General features: G+C 41.8%; 1 protein-coding gene across 2 annotated transcripts in view; it reads left to right on the top strand.

Moving 5' to 3' along the window:
- The window catches only part of map3k5 (mitogen-activated protein kinase kinase kinase 5), a 189,857-nt gene that overhangs the window by 115,793 nt on the left and 53,736 nt on the right, over positions 1–20,328 (top strand). For both annotated transcript variants that reach the window (XM_063040440.1, XM_063040439.1), the window contains exons 15-20: positions 3,775–3,908; positions 7,272–7,399; positions 9,897–10,033; positions 13,238–13,343; positions 18,141–18,298; positions 19,259–19,436. In XM_063040440.1, the coding sequence (XP_062896510.1) occupies positions 3,775–3,908; positions 7,272–7,399; positions 9,897–10,033; positions 13,238–13,343; positions 18,141–18,298; positions 19,259–19,436 (841 nt within the window). The remainder of the gene's footprint in view (positions 1–3,774; positions 3,909–7,271; positions 7,400–9,896; positions 10,034–13,237; positions 13,344–18,140; positions 18,299–19,258; positions 19,437–20,328) is intronic.

The raw sequence follows: 20,328 nt of genomic DNA, 5'->3' as shown, positions 1-20,328 counted from the left end.
ACATCTGCATCGCCCGATGTGCTGGAGGAGCTCAGAGGGTCAGGCAGCATTGATGGAGGAAAACGGGTAGTCAATTTTGCATGTTGACATCCTTCACTTGGACTGAGTTCCTCCAGCTTCTTGTGTGATGCTTCCGATTCCAGCATCTGCTGTCTCTTGTGTCTCCATGCTGAACCTCCTCCCTGAAACTGATTTTTGCCTTCTTTCCCACATTAATTCGGATCCTAGTGACAAGAGAAGAAAACACTACAAGTACTTAGCAGGTTAGGCAGCATCTTGGGAAAAGAAATATAATGAGTATTAAAGTTGAAGTCTCCTTCGTCAGAAGCAGCTAAGTGAGGAGACAAGATTGTAGAGAGAGGGAGGAGTGGAGAGAATAAAGGAAAGGTCTGTGATAAAGCAGAGCGAAGTTGTCAAGATAGCAATTACTTTGTGAACCAGCAGTTAGAGAGAGGAGAGAATAAAGAACAAATTCAAAATGAAAACTACGAATGGAAAACTGTCCAAATTTCTTCGATTCACTACTGAATTGTGAGGGCTGCAACATGGCCAGATAGAAGATGAAGTGCCTGTTGTTTGTGCTTGCACTGAGCTCGGTGAGAGGCTGAAGACCAAGAGACAGGTTGAGCAATACATATCTGAAAGCTCGCCAGTCCATCTCCCAGGTTCTCCATCTTCATCACACCTACTCTGATGGAAAAACCTTTCCACACCAGTGTCGTTATTTTCCTTAAGCTAGTCTTCCTGTCTGCCAAACATGACAGGGCCCTCAGCACTACCTTATCTGTTTCCTGCACCTTCTACTCACTGTCCTCCCACCCAGAACAAGGAAAGGGTTCATTTTGTCCTTGCCTGCCACGCCACCAACATCCAAACTCACTAAGTCATTCTTTGTAATTTCCGTATCCTTCGGGATTCCACCATTAAACAAACCCTCTCTTCCCATCGGCTCCCAGCATTCCAAAGGAACTGTTCCCTCCTTGACTTCCATCTCCATAACCACTCCACTTATCTTGGCACTTTCTCACCCAACCTGTCCTCTCTTTGCTGCTGACCGGTTTGCCAGGGTGCTTTAGGTCACATCACTATGCGTACCAGCCTGTGACATTCTGAGTATCAGGCTTAGGTCAGTCGTTCAGCCTCTTGTTAGGACCCAAACTGTAATACAAGGCACCTGCAGGCCTTGCAAGGCAAATGCACTGAAATTGCATTTTTGTTTTTGTGATGTACTGTGGAACCACTGCTGGGACAGAACCTTGCTGGTTGTAGTTTACATTAATGATCTGGATGTGAATGTAAGAGATGCGATACGTTAGTTCTCGGGTGTCATGAAAATTGGTGCTGACGGTAAGAAAGATGGTCTTGGGCTACAGAATACTGTTTATTAGTGGTTAAGATGGAAAGAGCTATATAAGAGGGCATAATTTTAAGCTGATTGGAGGAAAGTAGCATGGGTTGTCGGAGGTCCATTTTGTACACAGAGTGGTGGGTTCATGGAACACCCTGCCAGAGGTAGAGGTAAAGATAAGTACATTAACTGTTTGATGGGCACATGGATGATAGAAAAATGGAGAGCTACATATGTTGGAGGGAAGGGTAGATTGAACAGAGTAGTTTAAAAGGACATTGTAATGGGTGGCCAAAAAGCCGGTACTGTGCTGTGGTGCTCTATGTTCCATATTCTAAGATGTGCAGAAATTTGACAGACGGAATTTCATTTTTTAGCCAATGCAGTTTTGAGAGAACTGATCAAATTCGGATGCACACAATGGATAATCGGACCTTTGGGATTACTGAGCAGTAGAGGAGTCTAGTACACGTACAAGAATCTCCAAAGGCAGCAGTACAGATAGATATTGTCGTTTAAAAGCCATACGAAATACTTGTCTTCATTAGTCAGGCTATTAAATATGAGAGTGGAGAGCTTATGGCAGAACTTTGTTAGACCACAAGACATAGTTCATTTGGCCCATCGAGTCTGCTTCACCACTCCATCATGGCTGATTTATTATCCCTCTCAACCCCATTCTCCTACCTTCTCCCTGTAACCTTTGATGCCCTTACTAATCAAGAACCTATAAATATACCCAATGACTGGGCCTCCACAGCCGTCTATGGCAATGAATTCCACTGATTCACCACCGTCTGGAAGGTTAGCTAGAGCATTGGTTATAGTTCTGGTTGCCACGCTATTGGAAGGAGTGCAGATGGGAGTCACCGGTTCCAGTTATGAGACAGTGGGTGGGCTGGGTTTGTTTTTCTTGGAATAGAGAAGGCTAATTGAGGCAGATAAAATTCTAAGTGGCTTGAATGCATAGATAGTGAGGATCATATCTATTAGCAGAGGACATGGGTCTAAGGAAAGGGGTAAGAGATTTGGCAGTGATTTGTAGAGTAATTTTTCACTAGCAGAGTTACTGGCATATGGAATGCACTGCCTGAAGAGTGGCAAAGGTGAATACTCTCACAACATTTAAGAAATATTTAGTTGAACACTTGAAATGTTTAGCATTTGAAAGGTACAGGTGAAATTATTAGGGAGAGAGAGAGCCTGTGGTATGTCGTGTAACGGGTGAAACACAAAGTCTTCGGGGTACTGCAAGTCTGTGTCTTTACTGTTGCTTTGTTCATGCTTGAGTGCTCGATGGCGGGTGCCGATGCTTTTTTTTTGCCAGTGGGGGGGGCGGGGGAGGGCGGATTGTTGCTTGCTATCGCTTACGCGCGGGAGGGAGGGGAGCTGGGGAGGACTTTGGGGTTCTAACATTTAACTGTCATTCATTCTTTGGGGGTACTTCTCTGTTTTCATGGATGGTTGCGAAGAAAAAGCATTTCAGGATGTATATTGTATACATTTCTATGACATTAAATGTACCTTTGAAACCTTCGAAAATGTTGGAAAATGGAATGATTTTAGACAGATACTTGATAGCAAATACATGCTGTGTGGTATGGCCTGATTTCCTGCTGTATTACTCTGTTACATGCACTGAAAGTCCAATCAGGAAATTACTGGGTGCCAGAGAGAATGTCGTGCAGGGAACCTGGAGGAACTGGAGTGCTGGTTGTACCAAAGCACTGGACATTGTAGCTGGCTTAGCCCAACTCTGTCTTGTCAATGCTGCTTGCTCCCTGCTAAGCAGAAACATGCTAGTACCTCAGTTGGCCAAAGACATCTATTTTGCATTCCCACTTTTTGTTCATTATGAGATACATCCCAGGCTGCTACCTGTCTGCAAACTGGGATAGACTCCGGACATGGCGCAGTCAAAGTTGTCACCATTGTCAACTGAGATTTTTTCACAGTAGCAGCCACAGATATGCCCTAGCTACAGTTTTTTCTAGTTATCAATGCACAGCACGAGTTAAGTTAACAATGCTGGGGATAAGTGATGTATACACTTAGTCCCTGGGTTATGTAAGGCTGCTGTTTCTGAAAACAGTCCATATGATTTCTCTGTAAGTCAGAAATTTTCTCCAGCTACAAATATATCGCGTTACTCTACAAAAACTGGGTCTACTGTAATTCTTTCATTTCATCTTGTATTCATCTTAACACTACTCATAGCTAATGAATAATACAAACATTTTGTCATTATTACTATCTGAACAAAAGCTTTATAAGTGTATGGGATGATTTGCATAAAGTCAGCTTTCGGTAAGTCTCTGTAACCTGGTGAGTTCCTGTATATGTAGTTTATTAAGCTAAGTTAAAATTAAACTCAGTGGAAACTATAAACTGGAAATGCTTACTTTCATTTTTATTTGTGTCTGCAGTACGACTATGAATATGACGAGAATGGTGAGAAGGTTGTACTGGGTAAAGGTACTTTCGGAGTCGTCTATGCTGGTAGGGACCTGAGCAATCAAGTCAGAATTGCCATCAAAGAAATTCCAGAAAGAGACAGCAGGCAAGTATCTGAGAAAGAAAACAATTCTTTGTTATATCTGCAAAAATGAAGAGTGTGAACTCACCTTTCAATGTAATGTTTGGTTATAGGTTTCTAATAATGATGGTGGATATACAGGGTAATGCCATTAACTGCATGCTCCAAAGGTGAAAGCTTTGTCTCTGAGGGGAGCGTCCCAGATACCCCAATCTAATATGCCAATAATTGTCTTGGTCAGGGGCCAGCCTCAGTAAAATCCGGCAGTGAATGACCCCTATGTGCTTTTGCTGAGGAAGTTACGGGGGTGAGTGTAATACAGGACAGAAGCTGAATGAGGTGTCAGGGATCAGATTATGGTTGGAATTAGATTGAAGGTTGAGCCAGAGGTCAAACTGGGCCTGGGTAAGGAAGCCGAAAGTCCGGGTAAGACTGATGATGAACAAGAGCAATGTGAGGGGTCATGGGTAGGGCCCGCTGAGAGCAGTGGCAGAGATGAGTGACCAATCCCCCCCAAAGTGTCAACTTCTTATGTTTGCGGACTTTGACAACTGTGCTTGAAGGCAGTTTGGTTAGGGATTTCTTCTCTGAATGGAATTGGTCTACAGCCTACTTGTGCTGATAATTAACACCAAATTGCCATTCAGTTTGCCTGCAGCATGATCCATAGTAGGAAAAGAATGAAAAGAAAAAAAACTGCTACCCCACTGAGGCTGGGCTCCAAACACATTTCTCGTCTTTCATGTCTGGGTGTAAAAGATTTGGGGCAGGGCAGAACACAAGAGGATGTTATAGCTGTAACCAAGTGCACCCAGTTTTGTTTCCACTGCCTCATAAGAAAATGATGTCAGGCAGGCTGCAATGGAGCAGTAAAAATGTTAACCTAACTCCTCTAGATGTTCAGTTAAGTTCTGCCTGACCTGGAACCTGAGCATAGGTTATCACACCCTCTGCCAACTTTTCACTTAAATTGAAGACGGTCAGATTCACAAGGTCACAGATGCCTGTAGAGATTGTCAGCGAGGAGGAGATGCTATCACTGATCCACACTGACTGTGATCTCCTGATGGGGAAGTCAAGGATATAGTTCAGAGGGAAATACAAAGACCCAAGTTTACAAGCTTGATGATTGATACTGAGGGGATGATGGTGTTGAAGGACAATCCAGCTTGTTCCAGTCCCCCAAAACTCTCCTCATGGTTTTGCAAACTTCTTGCAGTCCCCATCCAGCTCCCTTTTTAACAATATGATTTTAGCTTATTCCCCTAGTACCCCAGCAGTTCTAACCATTCACTGTGTCAAGAAGGTTTTCCCTCATATTATTTTGGTTCTTTTGTCAAAGCTGCTCCCTAGTTCTTGACTTCTCTGTCAAAAGGAGCACTTCCTTTCTATCTATATCCTTCATGACAATTTCCTCTCTTTCAAAGAGAAAAGTCCCAGCTTTTGCCAGCTATCCACAAAAGTCAAGCCCTCATCTGTTGGAAATCTTTCCTCCACACTCTGGAGTATTTCAAGTGTGGCATTTCCTTCGAACACACAGGCCCCTGTTTCCCAACACTTCCATTTTGCTCATGGCATTTCTTTTTCCTGTGCTACTGTTCACTCAGCTGTGAAGATCTTCATCTGAAATGGGGCCAGTCACAGCAGCAGCAAGTTTCAATGCGCCTCACGGGCAATTAAGTACTTCTGAAAAGCAGCACTTGTTGAAGGCAGTTGCAACATGCAGACCTAGAGAGATAAATAGTTTTGTCAGCACTGACTGAGGAGTAAGTATTGGGCAGGACACTTGGAAGCACATCTGGCTCTTTTACAAAAGCTGCTATGTACTTTTCATATACGTATATCAAAGAGTACAGGCAGTCCGTGACTTCATTTCTTATTGTGAGCTGACACCTCCCTCAGTACATGCTTCATGCTGCACTGAAGTGGTGGCCAAGTTTTTGTTCAAGTGTCTGGAGTGGGACCTGTATCCAGTTGTTTTGATGGCTAAGGGGATCTCATGCAGAGTGGGGGGTGTAGTATGACTAGAGCCAAAGGCTGCTGTTGAAGGGACTTATAAACACAAGTTCCAACAACTACACTTTAAAAAGCTATCTTCTTTGTTATGACTTGACCAACAAATTAATTTTAAGTAAACCTCTTTCTTCTTCTTGCCAGTCTCTTGGAATTGAGGATGGCTTGCTTCGATTCTGGTTTTGTGGATTCTAATGTGGCCAGTGAAGCCAATATGGGAATTGGAAACTTCTCAATAGAACAGGAGATAGTCAATGGGGTGGGTAACTTGTGAAGTAGTGTGCTCCTTCTCCTACTTACCAGGTCCTCTGTTTGTCCCTAATGCATGGGCTTATGGCTTTCAACATCATCATGAAGTTTCTGTACGGTCATGAGCTAGAGGTGTTTGCAAATCTTTTTCTCTGCATGCCTGTAAGCTACTTCCACAACTTGTAACAGAGCATCTGTTTTGGGTGTCTGGTCCGAGGCGTGTGGATAAGATGACCTGCTCAGCATAGCTGGCTGAACATAATTGCTGCAGATGATGGCATGGATGAGAACAGTGGTGTTGGTTCATTTATCCTATCAATGCATTTTGAGGATTTTACAGAGACAGCAAAGGTGATAGTTTTTCGCTGCATTGAGATGTCTTCTATAGGTAATCCAGATTTCCGAAGCATGTCTAGAGACAGGGCTATGGCTTGCACTCCGCTGTAGAGCAAACATAATACAAAAACAACTTTCTATGGGCAACCAAACTTGATGGAAGTGTTCCAACCTTCCTGCTTATTGACGCTTTAGTGAGGTTGAGGAAGACAATGTGTATAGGCTGGTGCTGCTCACTGGATTTACCCTCAAAATATTGCACAGTGAAGGGAGTGGAATCTACCCCAGAGCTCTGGGAGCAGCTCTTCAGCCACTGGGAGGAGTCTGTGGAGGAGGATGTGATGATGATTCAGCAGGAAGATGCCACTACTTGCTAAATTGCAGTTGTACTTCTTTCTCGAGTTAAAACCCTTTCCTGCCTACACTGACGTAACAAAGTTGGAGTAAGGCTTCAAAAGTAAATGTTGGTAGAGCAGCCAAATCTTATTAAATGCTCAAGCACGTAGAGAGGCAGAATGGCTTACACCTCTTCATACTTTGTATGTTTGTACGCACTGTGGGTTCAAATTTACATCTTCCAGATGGTCCTATTTGGGCTTAAAAACTTAGGATCAAAATTCACTGATAAAAAATTGCTTTATTAAAATGAAGGATAAAGGCGGGGCTTTATGGACTGTCCATACATGTGAATTGTTCAACCAAATCTTTTTATTTTGAAGAATGCGGTGAGAAAATTGTTACTTACAATATATTTGTCATTAAACTGTGATTCTGTCAAAATATTTTCAGATATTCACAGCCCCTCCATGAGGAAATTGCTCTTCATAAACACCTCAAACACAAGAACATCGTGCAATACCTGGGCTCCATTAGTGAAAATGGCTTCATTAAGATCTTTATGGAACAAGTTCCTGGAGGTATGTTGGTGTGCATGCTGTGTATAAAATGGGCTGTCGGAATCCCAGATCACCAGGGCTCATTCTGTGTTTTAGAAAGACTTTGCATCTACACAAAGGTTTTATCACGTCATGTACAGGAAAAAAATCTGCAGATGCATTACTGGAAGTTTGAGAAATTGATGTTTATGCTATCAAGTTGGAGGCTACCCAGACGAAATATAAAGTGTTGTGCCTCCAGCCTAAGTGCGGCCTCATCATGACAGTAGAGGAGGCTATGGATAGACATATTGGAATGGGAATAGGAATTAAAGTGGGAAGTCACTGGGAGATCCTGCTTTTTCTGGCAGAGAGGGAGGTCATTTCATGTAGCTACTTACTTTTATAAATTCATTTTGAGGTGGTTGAAGTATGTTATTTAAGGTATAAAAATATGTTAAAAATGATACCTCCAGTATTTTGATCTTTGGAAGTGACTGCTGCTTTGATTTCTGACAAACTTTTGACAAACATCTGTGACTGCTGTATGTACTTTAGTTTTGTAGTTATGAGGTGTATTTCAGACCAAGTAAAGTTTTCTGCCCAGATCAGTGAAGCCTTGGTGGTTTTATTTATTTCTTTTATGGAATCTGTGCATTGTTAGTAACACTAGCTTTTATTATCTTTGCACTAAATAGTTTAGCCACCACTGGTCACCTCAGAGGGCACTTTAGAATCCACGACATGGGATAAATCTGGAATCATATATTGGCTGGACTGGGTGAACCTGGCAGAATTCCCCTCCAGTCAGCCACATGGGATTTTAACCACAACTTTATACTTTCTGTCATTACCATTATTAGGAATTGGTTTCTGCAATGTTGATCAAGACTTGGGATTCTGCTGTAGAGGTTTACACACCATACCACCACTGTTTCTCTGTCCATTTAAACATTATGAGTATTTTAGGCAAAACGTTTGTCTTTTGGTCAGAAACTTTTAGGATCAAACCCAGAATCAAGTTTATTATCACCGACATATATTGTGAAATTTGTTGTTTTGCAGCAGCAAAGCAGTGCAATACATTAAAAATACAAGTTACAGTAAGAAATATAAGGAAGAAGTAAGTATTGTAAAAGAGCGCAAGGCAGTGAGGTAGTGTTTGAGTTCAGGGGCTGCTCTGAAATCTGATGGTGGAGGGGAAGCAGCTGTTCCTCAAACGTTTGTGTGACGTCAGCCTCCTGCGTCCTCTCCCTGATGGTAGTCATGGGTGGTGAGGGTTTTTAACGACTTCTTGAAGCATGGCTTTCTGAACCTGTCCTCGATGGTTAGTGCCGGAACTAGCATGTACTTTACAACTCTGCAGCTCTCTCTGATGCTGTACATTGGCATCTTCATGCCTGACAGTGATTGAACCAGTCAGATTTTAGTATGGAGGTCCACCCCTAGGATGTAAATGTGTAACTAGGGGATGACATTTCAATGTGATGGAACACTGCTCCCTCCTGTTAGAGAATGGTGTTCATTGGCACTAAATCGAGGAGAGCAGAAACAAATGCTCTGGTAGGGCTACCTTTTCCTCAAGCAACACAACCAAGTAATCGTGAGCTGGCCTTTCTGCTCTTATTGGACTCTTGCATGTAAACTCTGTTTTCCTTGTCCACAATATAAAAGGGACTACATTTAGAAAGCATTTAAATGATAGTAAAACAGATTGAAGTATCGTCGGATGTAACAAAACAACATGTATTAATATGTTTATCTCCGTTTATTTAGAGTAATGTGAATACCGTTGAATGTGTAGGAAAGTTTGTGAAACTGGTGAATCTGTTATTACCATTGTTCCAGTCTCCTGTTTCATCCTGACACTGGCTGTGTCAAGTTTGCATGTTCACCCTTTAAACACTTACGTTGACCCATACTCTAGTTTCCTCCCCCATTCCAAACACTTGCTATTTTTTTTATTGAGGTACGGTGCAGAATAGGCCCTCTGACCCACTGAGCTGAGCCATACTGCTCAGCAACCCCCGATTTACCCCTGGCCTCATGGTGGGTGCTTTGGTTTCCTCCCACAGTTCAAAGACCTGCTGGTTTGGAGGTTAATTGGCCCAGTAGGACAATTGGAGTTGACGGTCTTGTATCCTGGAATTGCACACAGGGAAATGTGGAGAAATGATATTAATGGAGTCCTCTGAATGCCAGCATAGATTTGATGGGCAGAATGGCATCCTTCTCATGAGAAAATGCTGGATGTTGTAGATTGCCAGACATGGTGCATTGCACTTGTTGTTTAATCACAAAGCATTGGAGGTTCCGCTCTTAATTTCTACATGTTTTCTCCTGATTGTCCTTTATCATTTCAGCAGAATATTTGCTAATGCAGAAGAAGCAACGTTACCATGGTGTGCCACTTTTTCAGATGTTTCCATAAGATCTTGCATTCAAATTAGAGTGAATGATTGAAAGAACCCCACTGAAGTTCAAATATAAATAATTATTTTTACTGATGTGTCTTTTTTGCCATTACGTCAATGAACAGGCAGCCTTTCTGCTCTCTTACGATCAAAATGGGGCCCACTGAAGGATAATGAACAGACGATTGGATTTTACACAAAGCAGATCCTAGAAGGACTGGAATACCTTCATGACAATCAAATAGCACATCGAGATATTAAGGTAAAGATTTGTCTTGTTTCTAGTTCTGAGTAGAATGATTTTTCTGTTAATAATGCAGAGATGATGAATGCAGTGAATTGAATTGAATGACTTTATTGTCGCCAAACAATTGATACTAGAGCGTACAATCATCACAGCGATATCTGATTCTGCGCTTCGTGCTCCCTAGAGTACAAATCGATAGTAAATATAATAAAAATTTAAATTATAAATCATAAACAGAGAATAGAAAATGGAAAGTAAGGTAGTGCAAAAAAAGCGAGAGGCAGGTCCGTATGTTTGGAGGGTAGGGCCCAGATCCGGGTCAGGATCCGTTCAGCAGTCTTATCACAGTTGGAAAGAAGCTGTTCCCAAACCTGGCCGTACGAGTCTTCAAGCTCCTGAGCCTTCTCCCGGAGGAAAGAGGGACGAAAAATGTGTTGGCTGGGTGGGTCGTGTCCTTGATTATCCTGGCAGCACTGCACCGACAGCATGCGGTGTAAAGTGAGTCCAAGGACGGAAGATTGGTTTGTGTGATGTGCTGGGCCATGTTCACGATCTTCTACAGCTTCTTCCAGTCTTGGACAGGACAACTTCCATACCAGGTTGTGATGCACCCTAGAAGAATGCTTTCTACGGTGCATCCATAAAAATTAGTGGGGGTTTTAGGGGACAGGCCAAATTTCTGTCTGTGAGTCTGCATGAACTCATTCACCTTTGGCACTTTGGTTTAAAAGGATCTCGGATTGTTTCAGGTTCCATCTGACATTAGGATCACTGGATTTTCCCATTATCAAATGGACAGATGTGCAATATTCCCATGCTCTGCTGTGGATGCAACCAGAGGGGATGGGGAATGAGATGGCACAATGAGATTGGTTCAGAAAGTTTTTGCGAGATCCTTGCAGAAAATGTTTTGGGAAACAATAGAGGCAAAAGCATCAACTACCAAGAGGGTTTGATAGGGTAGATACAGAAGAATCCTCTGGTGGAGGAATTCTGTACAAGGGCAGTGTAATCTTAAATTTAGTGCTCAGCAATTTAGAAAGGAAATCAAGAAATATGTTTCTCACAAAGCAGCAATGGAAAGATGGCTCTACCTTTCCAAGTACACTGATTGCTGGGTAAATTGGTACTTACAAGACACAGAGAGAGAGAGAGAGAGAGATGCTTTAAGTAAGATGGAACAGGAGAAGGGAGCTGATCTCCTCATCAGTTGTGATCTTATTGAACAGTGGGATTGAGTGGTTTGCTCCTATGGTATGGTCACCTGGCAGGTTACTTGATGCTAGATGTTTCCCATCTGCCCATGATTGATGCTTTCAAAAGAGTTTGGTCTACAAGAACATCTAACACAGTTAAAATTACCCCCACCAACACTAATACAAAGAGGATGAAGCTATTTGGAGTCCTGGATTAATAAGTGAAGCACTGCATCTTGGAGAGTTCAAAATGCAGTGAGATGTCAGCTGTCTTCCCAACTACATGGTGGCAAGACTATTTCCTCTTCTGCCAATTAGTCTTTTAACGCAAATTCAGCCAATGATTAAAATGTTGAAATGACCTGCTGAGTCTTTTTTTCCCTTCACTTTATAGTAGATCTGTTTTTATATTGATTCATGCATCGCCAAGTAATAGATAATACTCTTCAACTTTCATATTTGTATCAGTAACTTTTCCAGGATCTTTGTAATGTTATATTCTAAAATCCTTACCATTTTAAAGATATAATCCCATTAAACATGTAAAACCTGAAAATTTAATATTGTTGCTTTTCATTTTCACATTAAGGCAGTAATTATTCCAATTATGCCTCCATTTGTTATAGATTATAAAATTAATTGAAACAATTAATACTCTTAGGGATCCATGACTGGAAAACTGATCTTCATTCTTTTTTTCTTTGTCTAAGACAACAACAGTTTGTATCTTTTTCCTCTGGATAATTGCTAGGAGCTGCCCAAATGCCACCATCGTTAGACCTTGGCCAGCTCTGGAAATGTGAGCCTTTCAAACTAGCTGCATATACCTTCAGAACTCCTTCAGTATTTCCTTGGTCCTTTCTCCATGCCTTAACCCTTAGCCTCGTCCTTAGTTTTCTATAACCTAATTTTATTGAGTGTTCCACAATTCTGATCCCCTTGGTGGTGAGTTTAACTCTGGCGATATCTAACATTAAGCCCACACTTTCTGCACAATAAATACGTCGGTATTAGGGGCAATACTTCTTCTCTTTGAAAGGATTTTTTTCCCAAACTAACCTCTACAGCCTAATATACAGTATTTTATTTATTTATCTGTTTACTATGTGCAAACTCTAAAATGATTAGTACCAGATCTTTAACTGCAATATTAATCTGTTTGCTTATGTAAGCATGTTGGTGCATCTCTGGTTGGAAAATACAGCAAATGAAAAATGCCGGGTCAGGGTACACGCCTCGAAAGAACTTGTCTTCATTTATTCCATTGAAAGTATTGGTGGCCCTGGCAGTGGAACAAAAAAGAATCTCTCCCTGACATCTACACAGTCCCTTCTAACTGCATTACCCTTGTCTGTCTGCTTTTGCCTTTGTGCTCCTCGTTTATACACTGCGAGACACTGAATCAGAATCGGGGTTATTACCACTGACATACAGGACGCCATAAAATTTGTTGTATTGTGGCAGCAGCACTGGGCAATGCATAAAAACTACCATAAGTTTCAAAAAGAAGTATTGCAAAAGAAGAATAACGAAGTCGTGTTCACGGGTTCATGAACCATTTGGAAATCTGTTGGTGGAGGGGAAGAAGCTATTCCTGAAACACTGAGTGTGGGTCTTGAGCCTCCTACACCTCCTCCCTGATGGTACTCATGAGAAGGGGGCAAAGCCTCGGGGGTGAGGATCCTTCATGATGCCTTCTTCAAGCATTGCCTTCTGAAGATGTCTTCAATGGTAGGGAGGGTTGTGCCTGTGATGACGGACTGGCTGAGTACAGACCTCTGCAGCCTCTTTAAAAATATCAACAATGACAAAGCTACTTGAAGTCATGAGTTATTAAGTTCATGAATGCAGTGTGGGGAAAGACAGAATGTTAACTCACAATCCAAAAATGTACTGATGATTTGTCATGTTAATGTGAGGAATAATTGTCACATGTATTTTACATAACAGGTTAGCTGCTAAGCTAGAGAGAAGAGTTCAGAAATGCTCTATTATTAACACAATAAACTAATTATTCTCCCAGGGTGATAACGTGCTGATCAACACCTACAGTGGGATCTTGAAAATTTCAGATTTTGGTACTTCTAAAAGACTGGCAGGAATCAATCCTTGTGCTGAAACGTTCACAGGTATGAAGCGATGAAGTATTCATTACTGGGAAGCTTTTGTGGTTACATTGTTTTTATGAAGTGTGGCTGATGTAATTTTCAAGAAAGGTCACGCAGTAGCTGTTTATAAAATACGGGGGAGTTGGCAGAACAAATGAGGGAGTAGGCAGGCAAAGTATTCATTTAGAAACTGCTGGTAGATGTGAAACGCTGTTTTTTTTTAAAAAAAGTGTTGGTTTAACCACATAATTGAGATGCTATCTATACTTTATCAGCATCCTGCTGTTAAAAAACACTGTAGCTTTGTGAAATTATTAATCACTGAAATTAATTATCTTAATACTCTGGTACCACGTCACAATCCTGGTGATAAAGTTGTGGTGCAATTTGAGCCAGAGTTAGTTGTTTGTTAGAAGTCATTACTTTAATAAGACAGGATCTGTGGTGTCTATAAGTCAGTTGGTGCTTGTCTTGGCAAATCAGGGAACTGCTTGCATTGAAGACAGCAGCATTGTCAGGAATGTAGGCTGCATTCATCATATCAAATACATTTCTGGCCACAAATTATTTCAGATGGCATAAAGATTTGCTTAAGCTTGAACATCTGTGGCAGGCCAGACAAATTATGGGAAGAGAAACAGGACTCCTTTTATGCAGATAGATAATTGTGCTTTTAGATTTGGGAGAACAGAACTCTGGGAGAATAATGCAGTTGCAGCCACATACAGCCATTCTGGCTATGGTACAAAAGCTGTTCACTCTGATCAAGATGTGTCAGAAGAGTATTAGCTGCATTAGTTTCACTGGGAAACTACGTAGCAAAATAAATTGCCAGAGACAATTCTGCATAACAGTTGAAACAGACAATTCTTCCTGTGGATCAGACGGTCTCTTCTTCATTAATCTTTCATATCACTTGGTTCTGCAATGGCATTACATGTACTAATTCAGTCATTGTCACTTATTATTTTATTACCTCTCAACCATCAGGGCTCCTGAACCAGAGTGGATAATTTCACTCAATCACCACAACATTGAACCCAACTCATGCAATCACTTTCAAAGACTCATGTTCTCAATATTTATTTATTTATTGTTGTTTCTCTTCCTGTATTTGCACTTGTTTTCCTTTGCACATTGGTTGTTTGGCATTCTCTATGTATAGTTTTTCATGGATTCTATTGTGTTTCTTTGTATTTACTATGAATGCCCACAGGAAAATGAATCTCAGGGTTGTACATGGTGACATATGTACTTTGATAATAAATTTACCTTGACGTTGAACTAAGTATTGCATCTATGTGTGGTATTGCATCCTGGAATTCTTGTTGTGCAGAATATATCACTTAGGAGCTCAGGGAATGGAAAGTATAGAGGTGCAAATAAGCAAGGATGGACTAATATAGTTTGCTAATAATAAGCTATGTTTGTAATGTGACCATACCTGCAAAAAAAAAATTAACTTACTTTCATCTTCGGAGTAGTTGCATGGAAAGGTTGCAAGTTGTTAAAGCAGGTACATCCATAGTGTATGCCAGTGAAAGGTTTTCTCCAACATTGACACTGACTGGCATGGGTTTCCTACATGTCCAAATGGAACTTGTTACTCGAACAGAAAAGAAGCAGGAATAGTACAGTTGGCCCTCAAGCTTCCGCCTTCAATATGATTGTGGCTATTCTTCCTAGGCCTCGGCAGCTCTTCCGCGCTGGTTCCTGAGTATCTTCTGTTCCCTGACCTTTCAAAATGATATCGCCTTCTCTTTAAGTACCTCTACTGCCCTCAGTTCTACAGCCCTTTGGAGTAGAAAATTCTACACACTCTGAGATTCTCTACTATTGGAAACATCAAGCTATCTATTATTACCTGCCACCTAAAGACTCTGCAAGATCATCCCTCAATCTCCTAAACTTCAAAATATATGAATCTCTTTAGCTACTTGTAATAGAGCAACCCTCTCATCCCTGAAATTAGCCCAGTGAAGCTCTTTGGACTGCCTCCAGTGCCAGTATATATTGTTTCTCTAGTATAGGGACCACAATGATGCAGAGTACTCCAGGTGGCCTCACTGACATCCTTTACAATTGTTCTCTATCCCTCTTGCAATAAAGGCCAAAATGTCATTTGGCTTTGTAACCACTTGCTGCACCTGCCTGCTAAACTGTTGTGATTCATGCACAAGATGCCTAGGTTACCTCTGTACTTTTCTCCATTTAGATAATAATATGTCCTTAGATTACTCTTTCTGGTGAATGACCTTGTACTTTCTCACATTAAACTCCATATGCCAGATTTTCTGCACACTCTCAACCAACCTAGAGCTGGTCCCCACCTGACTTATCTACAGCCTGTACAAGCATTTGGGAGACCAGCAAGCTGTATTTACAGGCTCATGCGGAGCTGCTTGGGAACTTGGTTCATGACTTCATCCAGAACCCCAAACTTTCCTTGAAAAGAGAACACAAGAGATTCTGCAGGTGCTGGAAGTCTGAAGTAGCATACACAAAATGCTGGAGAAACTCAGCAGGTCAGGCAGCATCAATGGAAAGGAATAAAGTCAGTGTTTTGAGCCAATGCCCTTCATCAGTTCCTCCAGCATTTTGTACGTGTTACACTTGAAATGGGACTTCCATTATAAAATACAGGCCTCAGGTGCATTATGTAGACCCATATCTTCAAGCAGGTCAGAACCCTGGATTCTATGGCGACCAGTGTGACCGGTATAGCAAGTACTCAGTCATGTCTAACAATGCACGGAGACCCATTACTGGGGGGTGGGGGTTGAGGAAGTGGACAGAGCTGCTTAGATAGGGTGGAAACGGGAAGGGGTGGGTTGCTCCATGATGTTGCTTATTGGGAAGTGGGACCAAGAAGTTGGGTCAATGTTCAGAATGGGGAAGTCAAAATATTTATTGGGATAAGTATCTTACTGGAAATAAAAAGCAAGGGTTGTTCATTTGGGAAAAGTAGGACGTTGAGGTGTGGAGGCAGATTGAGAAGTCTCAATCCCAGAGTAATGATGGGGTAGAGTCAATGTCATATCTAAAGTTCTAGGGACCGCAGAAGGTTAATAGACGATAACAGTTTCCTTGGTATGTGCTATAGCCTCTGAAGGTTCCGGTGAATGTTTTGAGTGAAAATCTGCTCAGGTGTGGGGTCAAGCATGAGGTTGAAATCACAATGTTTTCCATAAAACCATAAGACACAGGAGCAGAATGAGGCCATTTCACCCATCGAATTTGCTCTGCCATTGATTTATTTTCCATCTCAGCCCCTTTCTTCTGCCTTCTCCCCATAACCTTTGACATCATTACTAATCAAGTAGCTATCAACCACCACTTTAAATAAACCTAATGACTTGGCCTCCACACTCATCTGTGGTAATGAATTGCACACATTCACCACCCACTGGCTAAAGAAATTCCTCCTCATCTGTATTCTAAAGGAACTTCCTTCTATTTTGAGGCTGTTACCTCTGGTCCTAGCCTATCCCACTACTGGAAACATCCTCACAATGTCCATTCTATCTAGGCATTTCAGTATTCGATTCTTTCAATGAGCTCTCCCCTCGTTCTTCTAAACTCCAGTGAGTACTGGTCCAAAGCTATCAAACCCTCCTCAAACCCAGGACCATTCTCGTAAACCTTACATGGCCCCAAAACTACTCATGCTGCTCCAAAGGCGGTCTTCTGCTGCAGTCTCCAAGTGTGGTGAAAATACTGAAAATATGGGCTTTTTGGGTCATGTGCCTTCCTCCCATTAGTACTTCAGGTACATGCATGCTTAAAGTGCTCCTCCAAAGGCCAAGGATCTACCTTTACTAGTGTGCTAGACATTTAGGTGTCCTTGTGTCACCAAGTGTCACTCTGCAGTGACACATAGTGATGTAGGCCTGCAACTGCACACAGGCTGCAGCAGGCGGGCTCCCTCACATTAATGTTCAGCATATCTTACAAGGTCGTGGGCAGAGAACTGGGTAGTGGAGAAGCTGATAGGATTCCAAGCCAGGTGAACATAAAACTGTAACATGATGTTCAATGTTTCATTCAATGTTATGGTTGCCAACCAACCGAAGCTCGTGTCTGCCCACTTTTGTGTGTGAGATGGAGAGAGTGAGGAAAGGGTTGCTATAAAATCATGAAACACCGCAGAGAAACAAACCCACAAATCCTCACCCAGGGTGACCTAGTCTACACAACAAGGGGTTGTTTCCTCACCCAGAGTGACCCAGTCTACACAACAAGGTTGTTTCCTCACCCAGTGTGACCTAGTCTGCATAACAAGGGGTTGTTTCCTCACTCAGAGTGACCTAGTCTACACAACAAGGTTGTTTCCTTACCCAGTGTGACCCAGTCTACACAACAAGGGGTTGTTTCCTCACCCAGGGTGACCAAGTCTACACAACAAGGTTGTTTCCTCACCCAGTGTGACCTAGTCTACACAACAAGGTCATTTCCTCACCCAGCATGACCTAGTCTACACAACAAGGGGTTGTTTCCTCACTCAGCATGACCTAGTCTACACAACAAGGTTGTTTCCTCACCCAGTGTGACCTAGTCTACATAACAACGGGTTGTTTCCTCACCCAGAGTGACCTAGTCTACACAACAAGGGGTTGTTTCCTCACCTGATGTGACCTTGTTTACGTGATGGGGTTGCTCTTGAGTCTGTGTAAGTGCAACAATGCACAGTGAAGGGTTTAGTCACAGGCCAGCTGGTGAAGACCTCACCACTGCTGTCCTCTGCATTTAGAGGGAGGAAGAAGACGGGCAAATTCCTTTTTCTGCAGGAGGCTGAGTTTATTTTTATTTACCGTTCAGGAACGCTTCAGTACATGGCTCCTGAAATAATAGACAAAGGACCGAGAGGATATGGGAAACCTGCCGACATATGGTCACTGGGATGTACGATTATTGAGATGGCTACAGGGAAACCTCCGTTTTATGAACTCGGAGAACCTCAAGCTGCTATGTTTAAGGTAGGCTCGTGCACTTAAGAAGTGAATACAGGATAATAAATAAACTTGTGGAAATCAAAAATTGCTACAACTAAGAGGCAAAATAAACAAAAGAGACCATTCAAAGTCAGCACTGAGAATAAACAGGACGATACCCTCCAGCTCCAGCCTCTTTTCAGCACTAAAAAATGAACTACTGTCATAAAGTAAGTAGAATAAAAGTGATATTAACCATAGTGATTTCAATGATCAAAAAAAAGCCAAGAATTTGTGAATGCTGGAGATAAGTCAAATGGTAAAACTATCCCGGAAGGCAGCCAGCATCTTTGAAGAGAAAACAGTTAATATTCAGGTCAAAGGCACTTGACGGTAACTTGTATGTTGGGCTGTACAGGGTAAAATGTGATTCTCTCCAGGAGGTTGCTAAGTGTTGCTCTCACAAGGTGTATGCTCAGTCTGTTTGCAATCTCCAACCAGAACACAAGTACATGTTCGTCAGAATATGATTCCTGGCATAGGGTGTGGGCCCGAATTGTCGACTGTTGATCCCCTCCGTTGATGCTGTATGACCTACTGAGTTCCTCCAGCAGTTTGTGTGTGTGTTGTACAATTTGGGTACTTTACTGTGATGTGCCCTGAGATCCTTGTTTTCTGCTTGGCCTCATGCTGCCTGCAGCATCTATTCCTATTGGTTTGGACCACAGAACCCCTTTGCATTTAATCATGCTTGTGTTTCTCTGAAATTGAAGTTTAGCATTTTCCTGCAAGATTCATATCGCTAAACCATGAGTAGCAGTTTTATCTCATGACCTCATTGACATATTTAACAACAATGATAAATTAATTCCAACAGCTCATTCATCTGCCAAACTGTTCAATGTCATTGCCTTGGTTCCCATTAATTGTTGAGTCAAGTTCTCCGTAATGTGTTTTGCCAAGAACAAGAGGTAATTGCTTCTATGCATTGCATATTTTTTGTAGGTTGGAATGTTTAAAATTCATCCAGATATTCCAGAATCCATGTCACCAGAAGCCAAAGCATTCATTCTCCGTTGCTTTGAACCAGAACCTGATATACGAGCTACTGCTACAGAGTTGCTATTAGATGAGTTCCTGAAGGTTACCAGCAAGAAGAAAAAGACCCCACTAAAACAACAAGGTAAGCAAATCAGAAACACCTGGCTCGCACTTTCGCACCATTTTGCAGCTCAGACAGTGGAGCTTTTGTTCATTTTTTCAACCCTACTTTTCAATCTTCATAACTTTTTTAATGCCTTGTGAATTCAAGACAATTCACCTTAAAAATAAAGAAGTTCTAAGTATTTCAAAGAAATTAGTAACTTATTAAATACATTTATTGTTTCATGCAAAATGTTTTGATGATAGATACTTTATTGATTCCAAAGGAAATTACACTGTCACTGTAGCATTACAAGTACACAGTATAAATATTAGAAGAGAAGTAGAAAGAATTAAAAAGAAGTTACCACAAACAGTCTCCCAAGAGGGGGACATCACTTTCCCGGCTTTAGATTGACTCATTATAGAGCCTAATGGCCAGGGATAAGAATTACCTCATATAGCACTCTTTGAAGCAGCACAGTTGTCTTGGTCTGTTACTGAAAGTGCTCCTCTGTTCAGCCAAGGTGAAACATTGTCCAGGATTGCCAGGATTTTCCGTAAGGTCCTTTGTTCTATCACAGTCTCCAGTGTGTCCAGTTTGACTCCTATAACAGAGTCAGCCTTTCTAATCAGTTTATTGAGCCTGTTGGCATCACCTGTGTTTATGCCATTGCCCCAGCACACAACCACATAGGAGGTTGTACTGGCAACAACAGACTCTTAGAACATGTGAAGGAGAGGCCTGTATACTGCAAAGGACCTCAGTCTCCTCAGGAAATAGAAACAACTCTGCCTTTCTCGTACACATCCTCTGTATTGGTCCTCCACTCAAGTCTGTCATCCAGGTGCACCTTTTTTTGCAAATGCAACTCTTTCCATCATTTTATAGGATAGAACTGAAGGACTGGCAGACAAAACTACCCCAACTA

This window comes from Mobula hypostoma, chromosome 2 (assembly GCF_963921235.1).
Source record: "Mobula hypostoma chromosome 2, sMobHyp1.1, whole genome shotgun sequence".
NCBI classification, from domain to species: Eukaryota; Metazoa; Chordata; class Chondrichthyes; order Myliobatiformes; family Myliobatidae; genus Mobula; species Mobula hypostoma.
This window is presented reverse-complemented; position numbering and strand designations above follow the sequence as displayed.